This window comes from Aquarana catesbeiana, linkage group LG06 (assembly GCF_042186555.1).
Source record: "Aquarana catesbeiana isolate 2022-GZ linkage group LG06, ASM4218655v1, whole genome shotgun sequence".
NCBI lineage: Eukaryota > Metazoa > Chordata > Amphibia > Anura > Ranidae > Aquarana > Aquarana catesbeiana.
In genome coordinates, this window is record NC_133329.1 from 233,688,706 (window position 1) to 233,714,588 (window position 25,883).

At 41.9% G+C, this 25,883-nt stretch overlaps 1 protein-coding gene across 1 annotated transcript in view; it reads right to left on the minus strand.

The window, feature by feature from the left end:
* The window catches only part of FOXK1 (forkhead box K1), a 169,124-nt gene that overhangs the window by 70,554 nt on the left and 72,687 nt on the right, over window positions 1-25,883 (minus strand). The window contains exons 4-6 of the mRNA XM_073633057.1: window positions 19,230-19,376; window positions 13,642-13,835; window positions 6,301-6,461 (exon numbers count right to left, since the gene is read on the minus strand). Coding sequence (XP_073489158.1) covers window positions 6,301-6,461; window positions 13,642-13,835; window positions 19,230-19,376 — 502 coding nt within the window. The remainder of the gene's footprint in view (window positions 1-6,300; window positions 6,462-13,641; window positions 13,836-19,229; window positions 19,377-25,883) is intronic.

Here is a 25,883-nt window from a genome sequence, read left to right on the forward strand (position 1 = left end):
GTGCAGTCATGCAACACTGTACCTGTAAGAAATGTAGATACTTTTTTTTTTTTTTTTGAGACACTGATAAGACTGCATTGATGAGGAGGCACTGATGGGCCCTGATAAGCAGCACTGATGGGCACCGATAGGTGGCACTGAGGAGGTAGCCTTGATAGGCAGCACTGATAGATGGCACCAATAAGCAGCACTGATGATGTGGCCCTCAAGGGCACTGCTTAGGTGGCACTAGTGGACACAGCTGAGGTGGCCCTGATATGTGGCATTAATGGGCACTGCTGAAAAGGCCCTGATAGGCAGCACTGATAAAAGGCACTGATGAGGTGGCACCGATAGGCAGCACCGATAGGTGGCATGGTGAAGTTGACGCTAACTCGCTCCCCGGGGTCCCGACTTGATCTCTTCAGTAAGGCAAAAAGCAGGCTGAATCCCCTGCTGGGTCCGGATCCTGGCCTGTGATCAGCGGCACGGCACGACAGTGAGGGCTCGCACCAAGCAGCCGGGCTAGGCTGAATCCCTGGCCGGGATCCGGATCCCAGCTCCCCCCTGCGATCAGCGGCAAGGAAGGCACACTGTCACAGTTGCCAGGACACAATTTCTTGTCGCCATTGCGACCTGGCACCTGGGATTTGTCAAGCCCTACCTTACTTGTAAAAGTAGGTCCACCAAAAGAGGTGAGATTCCACCTGAAAGGGGCACAGAGGTGGTAGAGCAATAACTATTGTGGAGGACAACTGATTTCACCTGATTGCTTTCATGTGGAGGATCTGCATATGTATACACTAGGATTGTACAGCACAGTGGGATCTTTTGATTAGACTATATATGGACTCTATTGGATTGCAAACTGATTGATTTGCACTTAGCACTTTATTTTAATAATATAGAGTATATTGGGGATCATTATTTAGTGTGCTTAAAGGAGCGCTGCACTTGTTTTTGCACATATGATAGAATTGCACTGGATCACTTTTGTGGTTGCATATTTTATGTGCCAAAGTGCTAGATTGTTTTTCTTTTTATAATATACTGATGTGTGTTTTTAGTGATTTCACAGTAGCTGTTTTTGGGGTGTAAAATATCTAATTTTTATCTATATATATTTTTAGTGACTATTTGCTTATTTTTTTATTTTTTTGTGTATTAAAATCCCTCGTCATACTTGGTTTGGTCCCTCGCTGGCACTCTGGGTTCCTCCTCTTCTTATTGCACCACCACAGGAAGCTGCTTCCTACTGACACACACAGTGGGGCTCAGCCCTACCCTCCGCTGACAGGATCCTATTGACAGCAGCAGGAGCCAATGGCTCCTGCTGCTGTCTCTGTGAGCAAAGACAGAGCGAAAGTGAGAGCAGGGAATGCATTAAGGTGAAAAAGGGCCAGCCTTTAGAACCACTTTATGTATGTCAGAATTCATCCTCTTCCACTCTGTCAGAATACAGCATACGAAGAGTGAGAGTATCAAGTTTCAAGACGTTGAAGGGAATCTCACCCTGTAGCAACATATTGAAACATAGGTTATGGAGGTTTAGTAAAGTGATTAATTTAGTATATTTTAGAGGGAAAGGTAAAGGTTTTAGGGAAATTAGAGTTAAGCATGCTAGGGCTTGCAATTGTAAAGAGAAAGGAAAAAGGCTAGCAATGCTCTCTATGATTTTTAGTTCTACAGAGACAAAAGACATTTTAAAATTGGCAGATGAGCCAAAGGTAAAAGTTTGTGAAAATGACAAACCTGAAGATAGTAAATGACATTAAATCAACTATCTTCTGTAGTCACTGAAAATAAACAGGCAGTTAAAGTGGCCGCTGGAAACTTCTGAAAGGAGCTATCTGGTTCCCTACACGCTTAGCCACAGCCCAGCTTGGGAGTGCGCACACGTGGGTGCCCCCATAGCACACAGCTTGCTAATGGGGCACTGGTAAGAAGAAGGGGCGGGGAGCACCTGTAGGGGACTCCAGAAGAGGTGGCAAGGAACTGCTGTGTGCAATAAAATTGCCCAGAGCAGGTAAGCATAAACTCTTATTTTAATGAAAAAAAAAAAAGAGGCTTTCCTATCACTTTAGGCACTGGGCTACATACCTAAAAGATTTTTTTAACTGAAAAGAGGTTTACTACTATGTTGGCTTCTAATTTTAAATGTGCCAATTATAAGAATACTGCTCATGTGCATATCAAATAAGTAAAATTTCATAAACATTCATAAGTGATATAAGGACTCTTGTTAATAAATCAGTGCCAGCTAAATATTCTTTTAAAGTGCATCAATCCTTGGATTTGTTTTTAACTATGGCCTTTGGAAGGGTCTGATTGCATGCACTGAAAGAGCACCGTAGTGCTTCCTTATATATATATATATATATATATACATACATACATACATACATACACACACACACATACACACATATATACTATACAGGATATTTTAAAAAATGCATAGGAAAGTCCATCAAAAGTACATACATTCCAGAGAAGAATGGTGCTGTGGAATCTCTAGGTACTACAATGCACCTCCATGTGACTCACTATCTACAGCTGTGCAAGCTGCTTACCAGGTGTTGACCTCAACATTATAAGGTTAATGCAGCATAAAAAAACTCTCCACAATTTCAGCAGCAACAGTCTGGCTCCCCACTAGATAACTCTCAATATCACCTAATGGCTCCAGTGTATCTCCACCAGATGTGCTTTTATCACTTAAGAGAAAACAAACCAAACTCCATGGTCCAATATCATCCAAAAATTGAGGTTTTATTAAAATAAAATGGAATGGGTACTCACAAGCATAAGAGTGTATCATACATTAAAACAACATCGGTGCCCGACCAGCAGCATGTCACAAATAGGTTCCTCCCAGTGTGTTTTCTGTCAGAATGCATCTTTAGGGGACAGGAGGTCATCCGTGGCCTCTTCATGATTTATATGGTTCGGTCAGCAATGTGTGCAAACTTAGAGCCCAGTTTTAGCACATGAATACAGTTTTTAGTTTATAAGTTCATGACTTACATTACATTTGCCAGCTCGCTGTTTTTTTTTTTTTTTTTTTAAATAATTCAGGGGACGTTGGTATCGTTTTGGCACGTTTTCTTTACCCAGTATTGTTTTCAGTTGAGCACATTGCCAACTGCACCATATAAATCATGAAGACGTCACAAATGGCTTCTAAGACATGTTCTTACACGAAACGCATTGGGAGGAGCCTATTTGCGATGTCATCACGCACAATGCTGGGCGGGCAGCGATGTTGTTTTAATGTTGGATACAATCTAATGCTTGTGAGTATCCATTTTCAGTCTGCCCTGGGATTTATGGACTACTAATAAAATAAACAGAGCAGGAAAAGGAGGAAAAGGCAGAAACTAAATGGTGGCGCTAAAAGCATGGAATGCAGGGCGCATAGTACATGTGTAAAAAAATAAAGAGAAAAAAAAAAAAAGTGTTGCAAACACTATAAGCAAATCTGTGAAAGAAGGAGAGTGATCTCAACAGCCTCCCCCATCAATAGTCTCAAAAGAAGCAAATACAAAAGCATGCAATGGAAACAATGGGTCCTAAAGGGAGAGCTACTGTATGAAGTAGGACACAGAACCCTAGTGTCAAAAAGAGGGAAGGACATAGTTACATAGTAGGTGAGGTTGAAAACAAATTTCATCACGTCCAACCTATGTATGTGATTATATGTCAGTATTACCTTGTATATCCCTGTATGTTGTGGTCATTCAGGTGCTTATCTAATAGTTTTTTGAAACTATCGATGCTCCCCGTTGAGACCACCGCCTGTGGAAGGGAATTCCACATCCTTGCCGCTCTTACAGTAAAGAACCCTCTATGTAGTTTAAGGTTAAACCTCTTTTCTTCTAATTTTAATGAGTGGCCACGAGTCTTGTTAAACTCCCTTCCGCGAAAAAGTTTTATCCCTATTGTGGGATCACCAGTACGGTTTTTGTAAATTGAAATCATATCACCTCTCAAGCGTCTCTTCTCCAGAGAGAAAAAGTTCAGTGCTCGCAACCTTTCCTCATAATTAATATCCTCCAGACCCTTTATTAGCTTTGTTGCCCTTCTTTGTACTCGCTCCATTTCCAGAACATCCTTCCTGAGGACTGGTGCCCAGAACTGGACAGCATACTCTAGGTGCGGCCGGACCAGAGTCTTGTAGAGCAGGAGAATTATCATTTTATCTCTGGAATTAATCACCTTTTTAATGCATGCCAATATTCTGTTTACTTTGTTGGCAGCAGCTTGGCATTGCATGCCATTGCTGAGCCTATCATCTACTAGAACCCCCAGGTCCTTTTCCATCCTAGATTCCCCCAGAGGTTCTCCCCCCACTGTATAGATCGCATTCATATTTTTGCCACCCAAATGCATTATTTTACATTTTCCTACATTGAACCTCATTTGCCATGTAGTTGCCCACCCCATTAATTTGTTCAGATCTTTGTGCGGAGAAGTTATTGCGCTGCTTAGCTTAGTATCGTCCGCAAATAAAGAGATTGAACTGTTTACCTCATCCTCCAGATCCTTTATGAACAAATTAAACAGGATTGGTCCCAGCACAGAACCCTGGGGGACCCCGCTACCCACCCCTGACCATTCCGAGTACTCCCCATTTAATCACCACCCTTTGAACTCGTCCTTGTAGCCAGTTTTCAATCCATGTACTCACCCTATGGTCCATGCCAACGGACCTTATTTTGTACAGTAAACGTTTATGGGGAACTGTGTCAAATGCTTTTGCAAAATCCGATTACACCATGTCTACGGGCCTTCCTTTATCTAGATGGCAACCCACCTCCTCGTAGAAGGTTAATAGATTAATTTGGCAAGAACGATTCTTCATGAATCCATGCTGATTACTAAAATCTTGTATATAGTCCTTACCATCCCCTCCAAGAGTTTACATACTATTGATGTTAGGCTAACTGGTCTGTAATTCCCAGGGATGTATTTTGGGCCATTTTTAAATATTAGCGTTACATGGCTTTTCTCCAATCAGCTGGTACCATTCTAGTCAGTAGACTGTCAGTAAAAATTAGGAACAATGGTCTGGCAATTACTTGACTGAGTTCCCCAAGTACTCTCGGGTGCAAGCCATCTGGTCCCGGTGATTTATTAATGTTAAGTTTCCCAAGTCTAATTCAAATTCTGTCCTCTGTTAACCATGGAGGTGCTTCCTTTGATGTGTCATGAGGATAAACACTGCAGTTTTGGTTACTGATGCTCCCCGATTACCTCGTGAAGACAGAGGAGAAGAATAAATTCAATACCTTTGCCATCTCCCCATCCTTTGTAACCAGATGTCCTTCCTCATTCTTTATGGGGCCAATATGGTCTGTCCTCCCTTTTTTACTGTTTACATACTTAAAGAATTTCATGGGATGTTTTTTGCTCTCCTCCGCTATGTGCCTTTCATGTTCTATCTTAGCCGTCCTTATTGCACCCTTACATTTCTTGTTGCATTCTTTATAAAGTCTGAATGCTGATGATGATCCCTCAAACCCTGTATTTTTTGAAGGCCTTCTCCTTTGCTTTTATATACATTTTTACATTGGAGTTAAGACATCCAGGACTTTTGTTCGCTCTTTTAAATTTATTACCCAATGGGATGCATTGGCTAATGCCCTTATTTAATATGCTCTTAAAGCAAACCCATCTCTCCTCCGTGTTCTTTGTTCCTAAGATTTTATCCCAATTTATGCCTTCTAGCAAGGTTCATAGTTTAGGGAAGTTGGCTCTTTTGAAATTTAGTGTCTTTGTATTCCTCTGCATTCTACTGACATAGATCAGGAAAAAATGTAATCAACCAAAAGGTTTAAGGCACAAGAAGCATATACTGCACAAGCCTACATAATCAGAAATATGATATATATTTATATAAATATAAAATCAAAGAACTTCCCCAAGCTCCACCCACATACTTGCCCGCCAAGTTTTGCATCGCCCACTGAATCACAGGAAATGTAGTGCTTAGTAGCTCCAGCATAGAGCCTTTCTCTGGAGCCCAGAAACAAAGCATTTTTCAGACAGAGAATATGGCATCACAGGGAACAAAATTAAGGTTGATCGGAAAAATAAGGCAGTGATTTTTTTTGTGCATGGGGATAAATACAGTGGGCAGGATCTTGGAGTTCAACGTTCCCTTTTTGCAGAAAGAATGTTTTGGACTAAAACATATGCTCTCTTCTACTGACACTCTAATTGAGAAAACATGAAAATAACATTGAGGGCATACATTTTTGTGAACTTTCTAAAGTGCCCAAGACTATAAATCTAGTTTATGTAGTAGTTTTTCCCAACCTGGGGCACTCTGGGAATATCGACACTCGGACACAGATGCCATCTTTAAACCAAACTCATGTGAAATAGGAGATCCTTCTCGTGACATGCTCTCAGGAGTCTGCAAGCCACTGGAATTTGAGGTCAACAGATCAGGGTATGTTGGAGAAGCAGGAGCACTTCTGAAAGCAAAGGAAAAATATTTACTGTGTCAATCTGAAGTCAATCAATATGTATTTATGTAATGACAAAAGAACAGCCCTAACATCGGACAAGATGGGTGGTCAACATTTTATCAAACATATTCCTTTGTTCTCTGTAAAAACATGATTTTTGTACATAACTTAAAATCCTTTTCTTGGCATTCATTAAAAAGGGACAAAAAGGATCAGTATTGATTCTGAAACAAGTGGCTTATACTGTTGCCTACGTGAGATAGGACACTTGCAAATAAATCTGTTTGTTGGCGAGATATAACCCTTCCCACTCCCATCATTGTCCAGTTGCCTCCATCACCTAGCGATTGAGGAAGGAGAACTGGAGACCCTTGCTGGCAATTACATTTTCTTCATCACATACGTTTCTTGTAGTAGGCCACCAGGTTTGCCATGCGTGAAATAAGTATTTGATCCCCTATCAATCAACAAGATTTCTGGCTCCCAGGTGTCTTCTATACAGGCAATGAGCTGAGATTAGAAGCACTCTCTAAAAGGGAGTGCTCCTAATCTCAGCTTGTTACCTGTATAAAAGACACCTGTCCACAGAAGCAATCAATCAGATTCCAATCTCTCCACCATGGCCAAGACTAAAGGGCTGTCCAAGGATGTCGGGGACAAGATTGTAGTCCTACACAAGGCAGGAATGGGCTACAAGACCGTCATCAAGCAGCTTGGTGAGAAGGGCGACAACAGTTGGTGCGATTATACACAAATGAAAGAAACAAAAAAAAACTGTCAATCTCCCCCGGTCTGGGGCTCCATGCAAGATCTCACCTTGTGGCGTTTCAATAATCATGAGACCGATGAGGAATCAGCCCAGAACTACATGGGGGAATTTTGTCAATAATCTCAAGGCAGCTGGGACCACAGTCACTAAGAAAACAATTGGTAACACACTATCCTGTGAAGGACTGAAATCCTGCAGCGCACGTAAGGTCCCCCTGCTCAAAAAAGCACATGTACAGGCCCGTCTGAAGTTTGATAACGAACATCTGAATGATTCAGAGGAGAACTGGGTGAAAGTGTTGTGGTCAGATGAGACCAAAATCAAGCTATTTGGCATCAACTCAACTCCAGTTGTGTTTTGAGGAGGAGGAATGCAGCCCATGACCCCAGGAACACCATCCCCACCATTAAACATGGAGGTGGAATCATTAGGCTTTGGGGGTGTTTTTCTGCTAAGGGAAAGGACAACTTCACCGCATCAAAAAGGGGCGATGGACGGGGCCATGTACCATCAAACCTTGGGTGAGAAGCTCCTTCCCTCAGCCAGGGCATTGAAAATGGGTCATGGATGGGTATTTCATCATGACCATGAACCAAAACATACAGCCAAGGCAACAAAGGTGTGGTTTAAGAAGAAGCCTAGCCAGTCTCCAGACCTAAATCCCATAGAAAATATGTGGAGGGAGCTGAAGGTTTGAGTTAACTAACGTCAGCCTCAAAACCATAATGACTTGGAAAGGATCTGCAAAGAGGACTGGGACAAAATCCCCCCTGAGATGTGTGCAAAGCTGGTGGACAACTACAAGAAACGTCTGACCTCTGATTGCCAACAAGGGTTTTGCCACCAAGTACTAAGTCAAGTTTTGTGAAGGGGTCAAATACTTATTTCACTCATTAAAATGCAAATCAATTTATAACTTTTTTGAAATGCATGGTTTTGGATTTTTTTGTTATTCTGTCTCTCACTGTTAAAATAAACCTACCATTAAAACTATAGTCTGATCATTTCTTCGTCAGTGGGCAAACACACAAAATCAGCGGGGGATCAAATACTTTTTTCCCCTCACTGTAGCACCAAGAAAGGGGTCTATACAAAATAAAGCCACTAACTCAGAAACTTACCTCACAGAGATGATGCTACAAGGAAGTTACTTTGTAGAAAGGGAAATCCCTCTGACAAGTTCAAAGGGTATCTTTTAGAAAAGCCAACAGAATCCGGTTCAGATCCCACAGAATCACGAGTGGATATACAGGTAGAGCAATGTAAGCAACACCCTGGATGGAGACACTTACCAAAGAATGGGAAGCATGTGGCATGAAAAGAAAGGCACGCAATGGTAGAAATCGTTTGACGCTACTCAAAGCCAAATTATTTTTCCAGAAAGAAAGAAGGCCATAATGCATCCCACTGAGTACCCCCTGGGATGGAAAATTGCTGGTCTTGCAGCCATACAAAGTACTCTATCCATGTGCTGGAGCTAAACCTATCTTTTCGGAGCATAAGAATACCAGAATCAAATAGGCCCCTATCTTTTAAAAGCTGAACTTCATCAGCCATGTCACAAAACCAGGCAGGTAAATTGGTCCTTGGGTCCTCTGGCCCACAGAGAGTCCACCAGGAGTCTAATGAAGTTCGGAGTACCACAAACGCCTGGGCCAGTTCAGTGTACGAGTAGCATCAGAATGTCCCATTTCAAATCTGTGAAGCAGACGAGGTAGGAGCTTCAGAGGTGAAAAGGCGTAGATCAATTTATACTGATCTCATGGAGTCACCAGGGTATCCCCTGCTAGAGGGTCACTGGTTCCGAAAACAAACCTGCTCAGTTTGTTGATGAATCTGGAAGCCAGGGAGATCCATGTCCTGCACTCCCCACCTGCAGAGGTCTCAAAACACCTCTAAGTAAAACAACCATTCTCCCAGGCATTGGCAACATAGAAAATCCATCTGCCATTTTTCCACAATTGGAAATGTGCATGACAGACAGGACTGAAGTGTGAAATTCCACCCAAACCAGAATCAGGTCGGCCTCTGATGTACGCCATTGCTGTGGCATTGTCCAAATGAAGGTGGGTTAGATGAACCTGCGGTAGAGAGGTCTAGTGTTAAAAATCTGACATGGTAGGGGGGAAATTCTAGAAAAAAAAACACAAAAAACAAATCTGCACTATTACAGTCCTATTTCCTTCAGGTACAATCACATGTTCCTTAGATGAGGGGAAAATTCCTCCCCTCAGGCCCGTGGCAGGGATGCAAGCTGTCAAGTTGTTAGTAGAACGTGAACTGGGGGGGTCCACAGGACAAACTCTCTCTGCTCTTATGATCCAACATACTGCAAGCATCCAAGTGTGCAGATTACTTGCAAGGAGGTACTCACAAACCATCTGCAGAAGCAGGGAAGGTATGCAACTTTGTCCCTGGAAGGCAGTAGCAGGGAGACCTTGACAGATCACTTTCAGAGGAGCAATGTGGCAATGGTGCAGGCGTCTCATAAAAGGTGGGAAAGGCTGTGAAGGTGCAGGTGTGCAATATAGGAGGTGGCATAGCACATTTACAGTGAAGCAACACAATGAGGCAGTCATGCAGGTGCAGTAAGGTGGGCATGTGCGACAATTCAAAAAATGGAGCAGTGCCCAATTTCTGCCAAGGGCTCAAGCATTAACCCCTGCTGATGTGACAGCCACAGACTCTTAGAATAAACACAACCATTATATATGCCAGGCTGGTGAGCTTCCCAAGCATAATCCAGTGCCCTGGGGTCACAATACAGGAAGGCCCCACATCTTCCACATGGTGGGGTCCAGGTACAGCCTCCAAGGCTATGGCAAGGATCAGCCGATCTGGAAACTGCGTAAATGAACCCTCTTGGCGTTAAAATGTATAACAGGGTCTCTGCGCTTGTGGTCAAGGGGTTTTCCTCACAACAATCCCAGCTGCCGAACACCCAACTATAATCCGCATATAAATAGGAGCTAAAATTATTTCAAAGAAAAATGTTGCAGTGCTCTAAAGTGAAATACAATTCTTCTCAATATCAAATTAAAAACATAATGTGCTCAACCCATATAATAATGTATCATTAGTGCTAAACATATTAAAAAAAATGCTCCCAAAAAACGCAAAATTATTACTATTGTGCTCCAGAATAATTCATATAGTCCACCTTCATGTGCAAAATGCCCACTCTTCTGTGCATATTACAAGTGCTCCTTAGTCAATTTTCAATGTGCCATTAACAACCTCCAGTGCTTGTGAATTCTACTCCATACCTCCCCTTGTAAAAATGCACTTACCAGACTGTATGTCCCATAAATCAATAAGCAGGTCTTCAAGCACCTTTAAAAAGGTTTGTTCCAGCTCCACAGAGCATTCCCTCCCACTCCGTTGGTATTATTACCAGTATCCAACAATCTCCTTGCCACCACAGGATAAATATTGGAAAAATCCGTACACTGTGTAATATTTTTATTTCAAGTAAAACATCAACAGCCAAATTGCACACTTACATTAGATGGTACCACAATGTTTTGCCTTGTAACACACACACACAGCACTACCAGGCACAGGAACAAGAGCGGAGAACTCCTGCTTATCCAGTAACAAACATGCTTATTTCTTGAGGCACGAAAATGCCAGTACAGTACAAATAGCCCCCAAACAACCACTTTTTGGAACGTAAACAGTCCAAGGTACTTAGTAAGCGACATAGTGAGTTTTTTGAAGTTGTCATTTTTTTGTCACAATTATTTTGAAAAAGAAAAAAAAAAAAAAAAAAAGTAAAGAAAGTAGTATGTCATAATTTTCTTTTTTTTTTTTTTTTTTTTTTTTTTACATACTGTCACCAGTTCAATACAGCATTATCATATAACTGGTGTGTCGGTGATCAGGAACACTGATAGGTGATTAAATGTGTAAAAAAAAAATTAAAAAAATACATTTTTTTCTTTTTTATTACATTTTTTTTCTATGATTTTTTTTACACTGATTTTTTACTGAATGAAAGTGGTTCATTCAGTGTCTTTTGTTGTGATTACCTGTGATTGGCCCTGTCTGTACAATGCGATCACTGTGACCAATCACCGGTACAAACACAATTGTATACAATGGATGGATGGCATGAAAGGAAGCCATGTATTGTTTACAAATGTCATGTGATCTGCTGTGATTGGTCACAGCGATCACATGGTACTGGCAGCGAGCAGTCATTGGTTGTGTTCACCGGCAGCCCTGAGGCCGTGCAAGAGGCGCATTCTGGGAGGACATCATAGGACATCCTCCCAGAACAACAGTACTCCAGCCTGGACATCATTGTACTACAGACTGGGCGGGAAGGTGTCAAGGAAGAAATAAGGTAATTTTGAAATTGATTGCAGCAACATGTCCCAAAAAAGTTGGGCGAAGGTAACAAAAAGCTGACAAAGTACAACCCCAATTCCAAAAAATTTGGGACAGGGCCATGTTTACCACAGTGTAGCATCTCCTCTTCTTTTAACACTCTGTAAATGTCTGGGAACTGAGGAGAGCAGTTGCTGGAGTTTTGGGAGAGGAATGTTGTCCCATTCTTGCCTAGGCATATGTCGCTCTAAAACCTGAATATATTTTTTAGCATTAATGGTGCCTTTCCAAATGTGCAAGCTGCCCATTCCATATGTACTAATGCACCCCTATACCATTAGAGATGCAGGATTTTGAACTGTTAAAGTGGTTGTAAACCCTTTACAACCACTTTTTTGCTACAGGTAAGCCTATAATTAGGCTTACCTGTAGCTACACTGGATATCTCCTAAACCTAAATGGTTTAGGAGATATCCCCTGTATTTGCATGTGCTGACGTCCTAGGCACATGCGCACTGAAACGACGGCACGTACGTGCCGTTGCTTCAGTTAGACTGTGCCGCTACCGGCAGCTCCCATGCGTGACGTCATCGCGACTCCGGCCAATCACAGCGCCGGAGCCCACGATACCCGGAAGTAACTCCGGGAGCGATGTCGGCCGCCGGAGTGGTGAATGAGGACCACTGTGGGGGCTTCGATCTCAGGTAGGTAATTCATAATGAGCTAGTATGCTATGCATGCTAGCTCATTATACCTTTGTCTTGCAGGTTTTTTTTTGTTTTTTAGGGTTTACAACCATTTTAACAAGCTGGAAAGTCCCACTCCTCTTTAGTCCAGAGGACGTGGCATCCATAGTTGCCAAAATGAAAGGCAAATTTCAATTCGTCTGACCACAGAACAGTTTTTCACTCTGCAAAGACCATTTTAAATAAGTTTTGGCCCAGAGAAGACAGCAGTGTTTCTGAATTGTTTGGATATGGCTTCTTCTTTGCATAATAGAGTTTTACCTTGCATTTTTTTGATGGCATGGTGTTCACAGACAGTGAATTTTGGAAGTATTCCTGAGCCCTTACAGGAATAAATCGGTGCCATCTAAGAACCCGAAGATCACGAGCATTCAATATTGGATTTCAGCCTCGTCTTTTCTGCACATTATGTGCTGTAGATGATAATATATTTAAAGTCTTTGCAATTTTACATTGAAGAACATTGTTCTGAAATTGTTCAACAATTTTTAAATGCAGCTTTTTACAGATTGGTAATCCTCTGTCCATCTTTACTTCAGAGACAATCTCTCTACGATGCTCTTTTTATACACAAAAATGTTACTAACCTGTTGCCAATTAACCATACTAGTTGCAAAACGTTCTCTTCCTTGTTAGTACTATTTACTTTGCCAGCTTTTTGTTGCCCTGTCCCAACTTTTCTGAGACGTTTTGCTGCCATCAATTTCAAAATCACCTTATTTTTGTTTTCTTAAAATGGTGCATTTTCTCAGTTTAAATCATTTGATGTGCTTTCTATTTTCTAGTGTGAATAAAATATGGGTTTATAGGATTTGCAAATCATTGCATTTTGTTTTAGACTTTCCACAGTGTCCTAACTTTTTTGGAATTGGGGTTGTAAGTTGAGCACATTATGTTTTGAATTTGATATTGAGAGGAATTGTTTTTTTTACTTCAGAGCACCGCACCATTTTTCTTTGAAAAAGTAAAAGAGCTTGACTGAAGACAAACATCTTGATAAAAGAAGAACAAAGCCTATTGGAAAGTGTTGGCTTCTCTCAGCAGAGAGAGAAGGTGTCCACTCTCCTAAGACACTAGCATAAAACTAGAGCAGGATGGGAGTGGGAGGGGTTATATGTGGCTGACTAACAGCTTTGTTTTGTAGTGTCCCACCTTCTGTAGTGAGCAGCATAACGCACTTGTCTCAAAATAATACTGATCCTGTTTTCCTTGACGAACGATACAATATTTTTTACAGCATGGATTTAAAAATGAATGCAATATTTACATCCTATTCAACAATATTAAAAAGGTATTGATATTATTAATAAATCAAAAAAAAAAGGAAATTTTAACTCACCTTGAAGAAAGTGGACCAAATGGAGTAGGAAAGGAAGAAACACCCCTCTGCCTGCGTTTTCTAAATGCCTGTTCAATAAGTTTGGCTTCAGATGTTGGGTCAATTCTCCAGAATGAACCTTTTCCAGGCTCCTCTTGAGAACGTGGTACTTTGATAAAGTACCGATTTAGTGACAGGTTGTGCCGTATTGAATTCTGAAAGAAAAAATATCAGCTTTAAAGCAGAGTTCCACCCAAAAATGAAACCTCCGCTTTAAGTACTTGTGACCCCCTAACATGCCACATTTTGCATGTCATTTTTTTTCTTTTGGGGGGGGGGTACCTAGTTTTTACAGGTACCCAGCTCCCATTTCCTCTCCTGGTGCCGCTATACCGAGCGGAAGTTCACCTCTCCCCCCATCTCTCCCTGCACTCTTCTGGGACACGTCCCAGAAGACTGCCCAGCTATTCCGGCTGTGAATCCATATCCAGGTGACCACACTTGCAATGCCGGCTCCGCAGAGAGGAGGGGGAGAGAAGCGAGGCTTCGGACGCCCGCAACGCTGGACTGTGGGATAGGTGAGTGATTATTAAAAGCAAGCAGCTACTCTTTTTGTAGATGCTGACTTTTAAATGGGTGAAACTCTGCTTTAAGAATACAGGAATGTTGAAAATAATTAATGAAATACAGCAAAGCCTCTTTCTACAACTACATGAAACATACAATGCCAGAAACTCACAAGTCCTACTGCTTTATATCAGGGCTTGACAAATTTGCTTTGCATATAGGAGCCAGTTTTTTTTAACTAACAAATCTTACGGGTGGAACATGTAACATGTTCCCGAAGTTGAACTTCTCTTTTGACCCTTTCGCTGCCAGAGACATTTTTTGCACACGTTTAACCACTTGCCCTCCGGAAGATTTACCACCCTTCATGACCAGGCAATTTTTTGCAATACAGCAGAGTGTTACTTTAACTGATAATTGCATGAAGTGCAACGCTGTACCAAAATAAAATTAAATGTTCTTTTTTTTACCACAAATAGGGCTCTCTTTTGGTGGTATTGGATCACCACCAAATTTTGCACTGTAAACAAAAAAAGGCAGACAATTTTAAAAAAAAATATATTTTTTACTTTCTGCTATAAAACATGCCAAATAAAAAAACGTAAAAAACAAAACAAACTATGGGATATTTTTATTAGTTTATTTTTTTACTTGTAATAGCAGCGATCAGCGACTTATAGTGGGACTGCGATATTGCAGCAGACAGTCAGGACACTGACACTTTTTGGGGACCAGTGCTAAAAATATGCACGGTCACTGTACTAATGACACTGGCTGGGAAGGGGTTAAACATCAGGGGGCGATCAGAGGGTTAACTGTGTGTCTAACCAGTGTTTGTGCACTGTGTGGGAGGGGCTTAAATAGGCAGAGAGCCATAACGGGCAATCTGCCTAATGATAGGTGGGTTCTGGCAGACAGAGTCCACGGTACCTGCAGATCAGCTCCCACGGTGTCTAATCACAGCGGGAGCGGGTCACCGTGATCAGGTGCAGAGCGGCTGCCCTGCTGCAGTACATGAATGGTGGGCAGTCCGCAAGTGGTTAGAAAATCATTTTAAGCATGAAGATTACATAAAACACCCAAACATTATATCTTTTCTGAAAGCAGACACCCTAGAGAATAAAATAGTGGTAGTTCCAATTTTGTTTGTCACACAGTATTACTGCAAAAGGTCTAGGGAGGAAAAAAAAAACAATTCAAAATTAATTTTAGGAGGGCACAAAAATGCAATAAAATTACCAAATTTTTGGGTAAAATATAAAAGCAGAGGTTGCAAGAAAATAGATACGTAAATAGATACCCAATGTGTCAAACCTTAAACATGTCAGTACCCTATATTTTTCATAGGCGACGCTTTAAAAAACCCCTATAAGTCATCAGTTTAGCGCTATGAAGGAGGTCTGGTGTTAGAATTGTTACTCTCATTCCAGCATGTGCTGCGATATGTAACGTGTATTGCAATGAACGTTTTCAGGTGCAGGCACCCCGCGCGTTTACATTTGAAAGTGCGTACATGTGGGGATGAGGAGGGCCTCAATTTGTTTTTTTTTTGTTTTTTTTTTTTGGGGGGGGGGGGGGTAATTTAATGTGCTTGGGTGTAATCTTAATTTTCTTTCATTAACCCCACCACCACCACATAGGAGACAAAAAGTCCTTTATGTGATGATTTTTTTTGGTGACCCTGCATGTCTCCCCTGTGCTCCACTGAATGGAATGCAATGCACATCACACTACATTACATTCTTTCCCAACCTTGATGGCTGGGCAAACTGTTAACGGGGACCCGGAAATGACATCACACATCACCTCCAGGTCAACAACTAGAAGGGGAAGAGACCGAACATGTGTCAGCTCTCTTCCCTCCCCCTCTACCCGGGGGTACCTGCTATGCCGGTCCCGGGGCCGCAGATGAGCAAGCGGAGCCCAGGATACATAGTTGGGGGGGGGGGGGGGGGCATGGTGTCCAACCTTCTGGTCACAATGGCAACCTGGCGCCTGGGGTTTGTTGAGTCCTGCTTATGGCTAATCAAATATGATGCAAATTTAGCACTGTGGGAACAAACAATGGTTAAAAATTACTTAAAATTGTATACTGAAACAATAAAAATATTTGTTTTAGTAACCATTTTCCACACAGGACAGGCTGTCTTGTAGTGGCCCATCGCCCATCCTAAGGCCTCGTACACACGGTACGAAAATCAAAAGGGAAAAGTCTGACGACAAGCTGTCTGCGGATTTTCGGATCGTTAGTACGGTGCATTCGACATATTTGACATTTACATTAGACAAAACCTGGATGTGCAGGCTATAAAAGTTTTGTCTGATGTGAACTCAACATCTGATTTTCGGATGGTCAGTAGAGAAATCCGTCACACAAAAGCCGAAAGTACAAACACGCATGCTTGGAATCAAAGAACGACTGGGAAGAGTTTGGTCTTGTAAACTACCTTTCGTAATTCAGAATTAACTTTCGTGACGCAGCAATTGATGAAATGTCAAAATTCTCATCTTCTTTAATGGGATAATAATGAAGCTGCTCTGCAGGTAGTTATGGCAAAAGTATTTTAAAGGGCATTTGTTTTGTACGATCTGAAAATCTCGACTCAACAATCACCAAACTTCTACTAACATGAAATTAGCAGAAGGGGCCCAAAGGGTGGCGCGTGAGAAATTAACTTCCTCTTTATACTCTCTTAGTACATCACTACGTTCGTGTTTGTCAAACAACAATTTGCAGATAGTTAGTATGCTGGACAAAATCTTGCACACGTCCTTTTGACAAAAATCAGACGCTCGGTCGTCCAACAATCAGACCGTGTGTACAAGGCTTAACATTCAAGCAGGTGCCTAGAACAGGTCAGACCATACCAATGAGCATCTTAGCACAAATTAGACAGGCCAAAGACCTTAAAAAGAACAATCAAATGTGCAGGCGTGGTTGAAGGCAACGCAAACAGTTGACAGATCACTGCAAATCATTTTAATAAAAGAAACCTATTTTGCAAGGAATACCACAACTGCCATACAGGAGCAGTTAAGCTATAATGATAGTCAGGGAACTGGTATTTTCAAGAAAGATCAGCTTCCATACTCAATACAATTTTCTTGCAAAGCTGAAATCCAAGCACAAAGCTAAATACACAGATGAAAAATATGCGGGGAGGCATTTTACATGCCCAACATTTTGTTTATTGTACGTGCACTTTAAAGCCCACCTCTCTTAATAATATTAGTTCCCGGTCTGTCGTGTTAATGCATGTAGTCTTTAACCTGGAACAAGTATAGAAATATTGAATTGCAACACTTTTGATACATGTTTACAGTAGGCTTGTTCCCCAGACCTGGGATTGAAATGCATCAAAGCCATAAACAGCCAGGCTATTACCATTTTCAGAAAGACCAACAACAGAAGCCCCATATTTCTCTCATGATGGGGGTATTTTTAGTAAGAATTTCACAAACATCCTCCCTGCATCTTCTCCTATTTCATACGATGTTCCAGATTGTTCTGTGTTTCTCAACCCAACTCTTTGCTGAACAGCGTTTCTCAAAGCCACTAAAGTCTGTGCTCCCTTTATAGCTAAATTCCACTTACACTGTCCAATGTGTGTGCTAGGCTGATAACAGGGCTCTGCCATTGTGAGCATTAGCAGTCACTAACTGCACCTTTGTGCATTTTCTGGCGGACAGACATTTTTTTCTTTGACAGTTCCCCATTATCACTCTTTTGCATGTCATTTGCCTAAAAATTTCCTGGAACAATAGACAGGTTGCAGCAGCCACACAAAGTTGGATTTACAAGCACCGAGATATGGGGGCTTATGTAGGTTACTACTGAACAGGCCTTAGATGGGCATTTGTGAAGTTCTTAAAGCAGAACTATGCTGAATCTGAACATCACAAACCAAAAATGCTATTTAATTAATTTATAATATTCAAAGCAAACATACAGCTATCTATGTCTCCATACTATATTATGCAAAGAAATCACTTTGAAAAACACCTCCTAGCATTTCTGGCCGTGGCCATCTTGAGTAAGGGCAGATGATTCATGTAGCATTTACTTCTTAGAAATCATACGTCTGTAGTTCAGGCATTCAGGCAGGAGGGTGTGCTTAGAACCCCTCCTCCCTTCCTGACATTTAACTAGGCCTAGAAACCAAAAAGTAACAAAGATGTTGTATACTCCTCTTTGTGATTTTTCCCTAAAAGTAAGCCTATAATAAGGCTTACCTGTAGGTAAAATGAATATCTCCTAAAATTTACACCATTTAGGAGATATTCACCCGGCATGCAGCCGCTAACGTCAGCGGTGCATGCTCTCTGAAGGTCCGGCGTATCGTAAACTTCAGAGCTTCTTCCTGGAACTGTGCTCTGCAAATCTGCCCTTCGAATGTACTTTTTATTTAATGTTTATTTGTGACAGGAGGTTTAACCTCTTCGCACCGAGCGCACGCAAAATATGCAGACTCTCGGCGGCCGGCTTTGCCGCAGAGCGGCTGCATATCTGCATGCATTAGCGCTGACAGTGCTGTCCCGAGAGGGCGCATCCCTGCGTGCTCCTGGCATAGTGACCAGCGGCTCACGGAAAGTTCCCGATCGCTTTTTGCGATCTGGACTTTTTTCGATCATGTGACCGCCGTGGCAGCCAATCACAACAGTCACGTGGCCATAAGCCCCACCCCTGGCATAGCAAACCCCTTAAAGTGCCAGCGGCAGCCAGACCCAAGAGGTTGACATGTTGGGTATTTACTTAGTACAATCTCAGCTTTTATATTTTACCAAAAAAATTGGATAATTACATAGTGCTCCCAATTTATTTTTTATTATTTATGTGCGACAGGAGGAACTTATATCTTCATTGTTGTAGCTTCTATATGTCATCACCTAGGCAGCCAGGTAAAAAACTGCTCAGTACAAAGTACTAATAGCTGATCAAAAGGTATCAATCGGCTTATATAAATCCCCATTTATCGAAAATGTAATAAAATACAATCTCTTGTGGTATGACAAAATAAATATTCTGTATTGGCTACACTTACCTGCCAACCTTTATCAGCAGATCTGTAGTATGGGTAATGTTTGGTAATATGAGCATAGATGCCACTCAGTGTGAGCTGTCGATCTTGTGCATAGGAGATTGCCTGAACGATGAGCTGTGCATAGGAATATGGGGGCTTAGAGGCATCCTGAGAAAACAAAAATTATGAATGTATTAAAAAATAAGACATATAATAAATTGCCTGCTGAAAGTGCTAGTTCCTTGTCTGTTTCTGGCTTTAATACTTTGAGAAACAGACCTGACTTGGAATGTAGCTTGTGTAGCCAGAGGAAAGGTTTCTGCTCTGCATCCTTAAACTGGGTAGTGACCTAAAGTACTGAAACCTTGGGATCAACATAACAGTCAAGCAAGTGTATCAGGCAAGAGGAATCAGCCACATGACCACACAGAGGATGCTTTTAACTTGAACTTTAACAGGTAAAGAGTAGGATCAACAATGCAAGCAAGGTCAAAATGACAAAAAAGCATGCCATAAAGTACAGAACAATGTTAAACTGAATATTAAGATGTACAAACAGGAGCTCATAAGAGCAATGTCACTGAAACTGAATAAAGACAGTTATAGTACAGCACAGTCTTCAATAGGCTCTGTAGCCACAGACACCAGAGAACGACCGCTACTTGACTAAACCGTAAAATACATAAATAGCTACCTGAACTTAGCCCCTGTGATAACACCTCTCACAATAAAGTCCAGGGTAGGTTTGGGTACACTGGCAAGCAGGTGGAGGGATCTCTTAGCTGGCACCACAGGTAAACAGCTGGAGAAGTCCAAGACTGGTACCACAGGTGGGCAACTGGAGATGCAGGTCCACCCCACTTGATGCACAGTACACTGGTAGCAATTGCCAGTGTTCTCTGCAGTGGCTGGGTCTTGGTAGAAATTGCATGTTGTGCTCCGGCCTGGCAGTCAGGGCTGTGGGGATGCATACATCTGGCCGCAGATCACATGCACAGCCACCTCTGCCTCATCAGATGCCGTCCCCCTGAGCTCCTGAGAATGGGAAAAGGGGAAACTTATTCCCTGGGCATACTCAGGAGCCCAGGGGATTATGAAAAAAGGAGTTAAAGAACCTTGTGTCCGCATCTGAACATAGCAAGAAAAGGGAACTGTTAAGAAAAAAATTAGGCTGTCATTGCTTTTTATGAACAAGACAGCTCCCCTTTAAAATTCTATGTTCATAATCAAAAAGTTCTTGGACCCCTTTCACACTGAAGCGCCGTTAAAACAGCGCTCAAGCGCCGGTCATTTTTGCGGCACTTTAGCGGGCGGGTTTTTTAAGGTCACATGACCTTAAAAAAAAAATCCAAAAACCATCCGCTTTGCGACACTTCCGAAGCGCTGCCCATTCATTTCAATGGGCAGGGGCATTATTGGAGTGCTTTTTACAGCGCTCCAAACCCGCCCCAAAGACGCTGCTTGCAGGACTTTTTTTTAAGGTCCCGCAAGCGCACCGCTTGAGTGTGAAAGCACTCATGCAAATGAATGGGAGGCAGTTTTCAGGCGCTATTTCTATCGCTAAAACGCCTGAAAACTGCCTCAGTGTGAAAGGGGCCTTATAGTGATTACACATCTTGGCATTTGCGTGAACCTTAATATATGTAGCAGATCAAAGTAAATCAGGTTGATAGAAAAAATAGATTTTTTTTAATTTTCAGTTTAAAGAATAAATCTACCAACAATATTTCATATTTGGGTGGATACTGACAGATTCTTATAAAGTCTGGGGACCACATCAGGGAAATAAGAATCTACTAAACCCTACTGATGCCATAATTGCTCTCATTTAAGAAATAGGTGGAGACAACATCCAGATTATTTGTGTCCCTGTGAGTTGTGAACATCTGGCGAGTGGTTGAAGCCATTTCCATCCACACAAAATCTTAGATACTAAAATACAATCAAAACTGTTCTGTTGCTCCTAATACCTAAATTACCCTTTCATGTCCTTAAAGCAGAACTTCACCCAAAAGGGGAAGTTCCGCTCTTCTTCAGGCTCCCACCTCCCTTTACATTTGGCACATAATTTTCTTTGGGGGAGTGGTGTTACCTGATTTTGACAGGTACCTGCTCCCCAATTTCGGTCAGATCACGGCAGCAATCTGAGTGCAAGTTCGCCCCCCCCCCCCCCCCACAAACATACACACACACACATACACACACAGCCTTCTGGTACACATCTAAGGTCCCAGAAGACTGTGGGACCATAGACAAAATGCAGCGCAGCTCAGTATGCACAGTGGGAAGCCAGCTTCACTGCCTGTTTCCCTTAGATGCTGGCACCTGGATCCAAAGCCGATTGAAGAATTGAGGCGATTACAGTGCTGGATCCTGGGGCAGGTAAGTGTCTTTATAATAATAGTCAGCTACAGTATTTGTAGCTGCTGACTTAAAAAGAGGAAGTAAAGTTCCATGCATAGTTTGTACTTACACATTTATTAGTTTTCTGTGGAGCCATGAGGGTTTGGTGGTTGGTTGCCCATCGCCCCTTGCTTTTTTAAATTTTTTTACTCACTTTTTTACTGTTTATCTTTTATCATATGTTTTGCACACATGTTCATGTATGTACTATACATACATCTCACATTCTTTACACAATTTTCCTTTTCTGTCAACACCTAAGAGGTAGTTTTATGTCTTGTATACTAATACATAAGACACATTTTTCACTGCCATCACAGTGGAGGGCTTGTTGGATTGCTCTCCATGCCTGCCTTTCCATTCTCTCCTGTTTGCACTGCTGGGCCCTTCAAATCCCATACCCACAGTTCCCAGGTCGGATATTTCCAGGCAACTACCATTAGATCTTGAGCATGTGATGTCTTGCAGATTTGTAAGTATGGGTCCCCCTTTTGGTTGATATCCAATGTTTGCAATAACTGAATACATTGTATTATGTGTGTCATATATTCCTAAACTATTTCTACTTTATAGACAATTGTGTGTATATCAACCCCTGAGGAAGTGACGCTGTCACAAAACGCATCAGGTTACATAGATGCAAGTTCATACCTATTATGGACTGATCTTTGAAACACTGTACCTGGCTACGGAATAACATGTATATATTGAGCAATCTGCTTGACTATATGGCAATTAGGTCACTGTTGATCTGTTGGAAACTGTATTTACCAATAAATCTTTACTTTATTGATTTTATTACTGAGTGTTTTGCACCTCATCTAAAGTCCCATTCATGTTTCTTTGTATATTGTGTGGGGATAGAGGCGTCTCACAGGGCACATCCGGCCATACTACGCTAGTTAGTTATAATACCCTTGCATAGAGCATATATAAAACATCTTTTTTTTATTTTAGTTTAAAAAAAAAAAAAAAAGAAAGAAGACCTCTACAACTGTTTTAAGTACCTTCCGATCCTAGATGGGGCTTTAAGAACTGTGAACAGGTTTCAGTAGAAACCTTGAAATGTCTCTGCTTCCAGAACAATGGCTCCTAGACTTAGGTGGTCTGGCAGGAAAGCATGGAGGGGTTAAAAGCGCCCGCAAAGCACCATTGATGAAGCGCTTTGCAGACGCTTCGGCAGCGGTGCACATTGATTTCAATGGGCACGGGCGGTGTATACCCCGCTCCCGCACCGCCCCAAAGATGCTGCTTGCAGGACCTTTCTTCTAACGTCCTGCAAGTGCACCGCCCCAGTGTGAAAGCACTCGGGCTTTCACACTGAGGGGTGCAGGTGAAGCGCCTTATAGGCGCTATTTTAAGTGCTTGAAAACGCCTCAGTGTGAAAGTAGCCTAAGGTCTTTTGCATGCTGAACATTTAGCCCCTGTGCCTGAGATTCCAGCGGTTTTGTGTGAGCAGAAGGCACAGGTGCATGGTTCGGCTATGCTGCCAGCAGCCTGCTTGACCCTTGTGACTAAAAGCATTGACAGGAAGACTACCCTTACAGAGAAAACAGTGGAGAGAAAAATGAATGTGTGTACCATGCTCACATAGGGATAAGTAACTGTAGAACTAAAAAGAGAGAGCGCACCAGCACACTACCCAAGTGGTATATTTAATAGTAGATAAAAAGAAGTATACTCAAATCAGTAATCAAGGCAAATCAGTCCATGATGGACACAAAGGAACCAGGTCACCGAGACCGTATCCAGCAAACCGGGAGGACCTTCCAAATGTCTAACACATTTCGAGGGGAGAGCCCCTCTTCCTTCAGAGCCAATGAGGAATTCCTCAGAGCCAATTCCAGGGATTATTTCTTCTCCTATTAACCAAGAAATTGTATACTACGGGGGGGGGTTCTTGCATTATCTGTGCGATTTCAGTGTAACTTGAATTGATATCTGTTAAATGAAATCACACAGATGTCAGCAAGCCGCACATGAAATCGCACTAATAGTCAGCTTTGAAGGTGTGCTGAAGTAGCGTGACTTCAAAGCTGCACTGGTGTGAACAAGGGCTTATTGTCAAAACTTAACCCCTTGCCGACTGGCTCACGCCGATATACGTTGGCAGAAATTCACGTACGGGCATTATAACGTACCTGTTCGGTGCCCTTTAAGACGCGGCATTGTGGGCGCGCGTGCCCGCCGCGAGCTCTGCAAGTGTGATCGCGGGTCCCGTTGGACTACTCGATGTCCCGCGATCGTCTCACGGAGAGGAAGAACGGGGAAATGCTGATGTAAACAAGCATTTCCCCATTCTTCCTAGTGACAGGACACTGATCACCGCTCCCTGTGGCCCATCCCCCCACAGTGAGAACACATCCCTAGGACACAATTAACCCCTGCAGCGCCCCCTACTGGTTAAACCCTTCACTGCCAGTCACATTTACACAGTAATCAGTGCATTTTTAATCGCACTGATCGCTGTATAAATGTGAATGGTCCCAAAATAGTGCAGATCACCGCCATTACTAGTAAAAAAAATTAATAAAAATACCATAAAACTATCCCCTATTTTGTAGACGCTGTAACTTTTGCGCAAACCAATCAATAAATGCTTATTGCGTTTTTTTTTACCAAAAATATGAAGAAGAATACGTATCGGCCTAAACGGAGAAAAAAAAAAGTGTTTTTTTTATATATTTTTTGGGAATATTTATTATAGCAAAAAGTAAAAAAATATTGGGTTTTTTACAAAATTGTTGCTTTTTTTTTTTTGTTTATGGCGCAGAGGTGATCAAATACCACCAAAAGAAAGCTCTATTTATGGGAAAAAAAGGACATAAATTTTGTTTGGGAGCCACGTCGCACGACCACACAATTGTCAGTTAAAGCGTCACAGTGCCGAATCGGAAAAAACGTCTTTGGCTACTCAAATGGTCCGGGACTGAAGTGGTTAATTGAACAAGCTGAAGTTAGAAGATGATTACCTGCGTATAGGGAAGCACGTCATACACCCGTCTTCATACGCTGATGAAATTCTGGTCCTTGAGACAATACGCGTGCCAGAGGGCTTGACTCCATGTGGTTTTTTGTGACAGAACACTTCTTTGCGGGCACTTAATGGAAGTGCCTTGTATGTAAGTGCGATTCTTCCTTTTTATTATATCAAATACATGCCAGCAGAGAGCACTAGATATTTCCTGTTTTATTTGCATATATCAGGATATTGGGACACTGATGATCTTATGCTGCGATCTTCTGTATATGAGCTGATGTGGTGACCCATGTGCTTTGCACTCTGAAGAGGTTTATCGCTACTCTCCAGGATTTTGCAAGTAAGTGAAAGCCTTTCTGACCGTTTGTTGACCCAGGGGTCCTATTGTTGAGGCGAGCGGGGAAAGAGTGTCTTATGGTGAAGGTCACACTTCTGGCACCGATTTTCAGTCTTCGTTGATGCACATTGTCACTTTTAAGAAACATGATTTCTATATGAACTTTTTATGATTTTTCCTTTCAAATAACTATATCTTTCATGTATTGATTTATTGGATGAGGAGATTAATTGTGATATTTAGCGCTGCACTATTCTTTGTACTATTATTGTCTGGGATTTTTTGTAAACTTGCCTTGAGTGTTAAGCAGCTGTTTATATTTTAACTATTTTTTTGCACTGGTATAATTTTATTCCATTAATACTAAGCACAGCTGCACCAGATTCTGTGTGGGCCAGTTTTAGTAAATCTACCCTATAGTATACTTAATAAGAGAAGAAACAATACCTGGAATTCATAAAGACTGGTGCAGGCAGATTTTACGAAAGTGTCTCGCATTTTAAAAGTGGTGAAGAACGTGCCAATAACATGTACCTGTCTAGAACTTGTACTTGAATTTGGCTCATGTGCCACTTTTAGAATGCATGAGACATGTTTTTGTAAAATCTGCTAGAGCCATTTCTCTCTGTACACCAAAAGGGAGTTGGCCTTAAAGTGGTAGTAAACACCTCTTTGTGACTTTTACCTACAGGTAATTTTATAATAAAGCTTACCTGTAAGTAAAATGAATATTTGCTTGTTTTGTACGCACTCTGCACTCTGAATTGAGGGCACAGTAGATGTGTCTTCAATCCAGAGCTCTGTGAAGCAGCTGTGGCTCCTGTGCACATGCGATGTGATCATATTAGCAGCATGTGTTTGCAATGCATACTAGTACATTATGCCATAAACTTGCAGGGGGGGGGGACCGACAAAAAAAAAAAATAGTGAAAATAGCTGCGCTATCCCCTAGTGA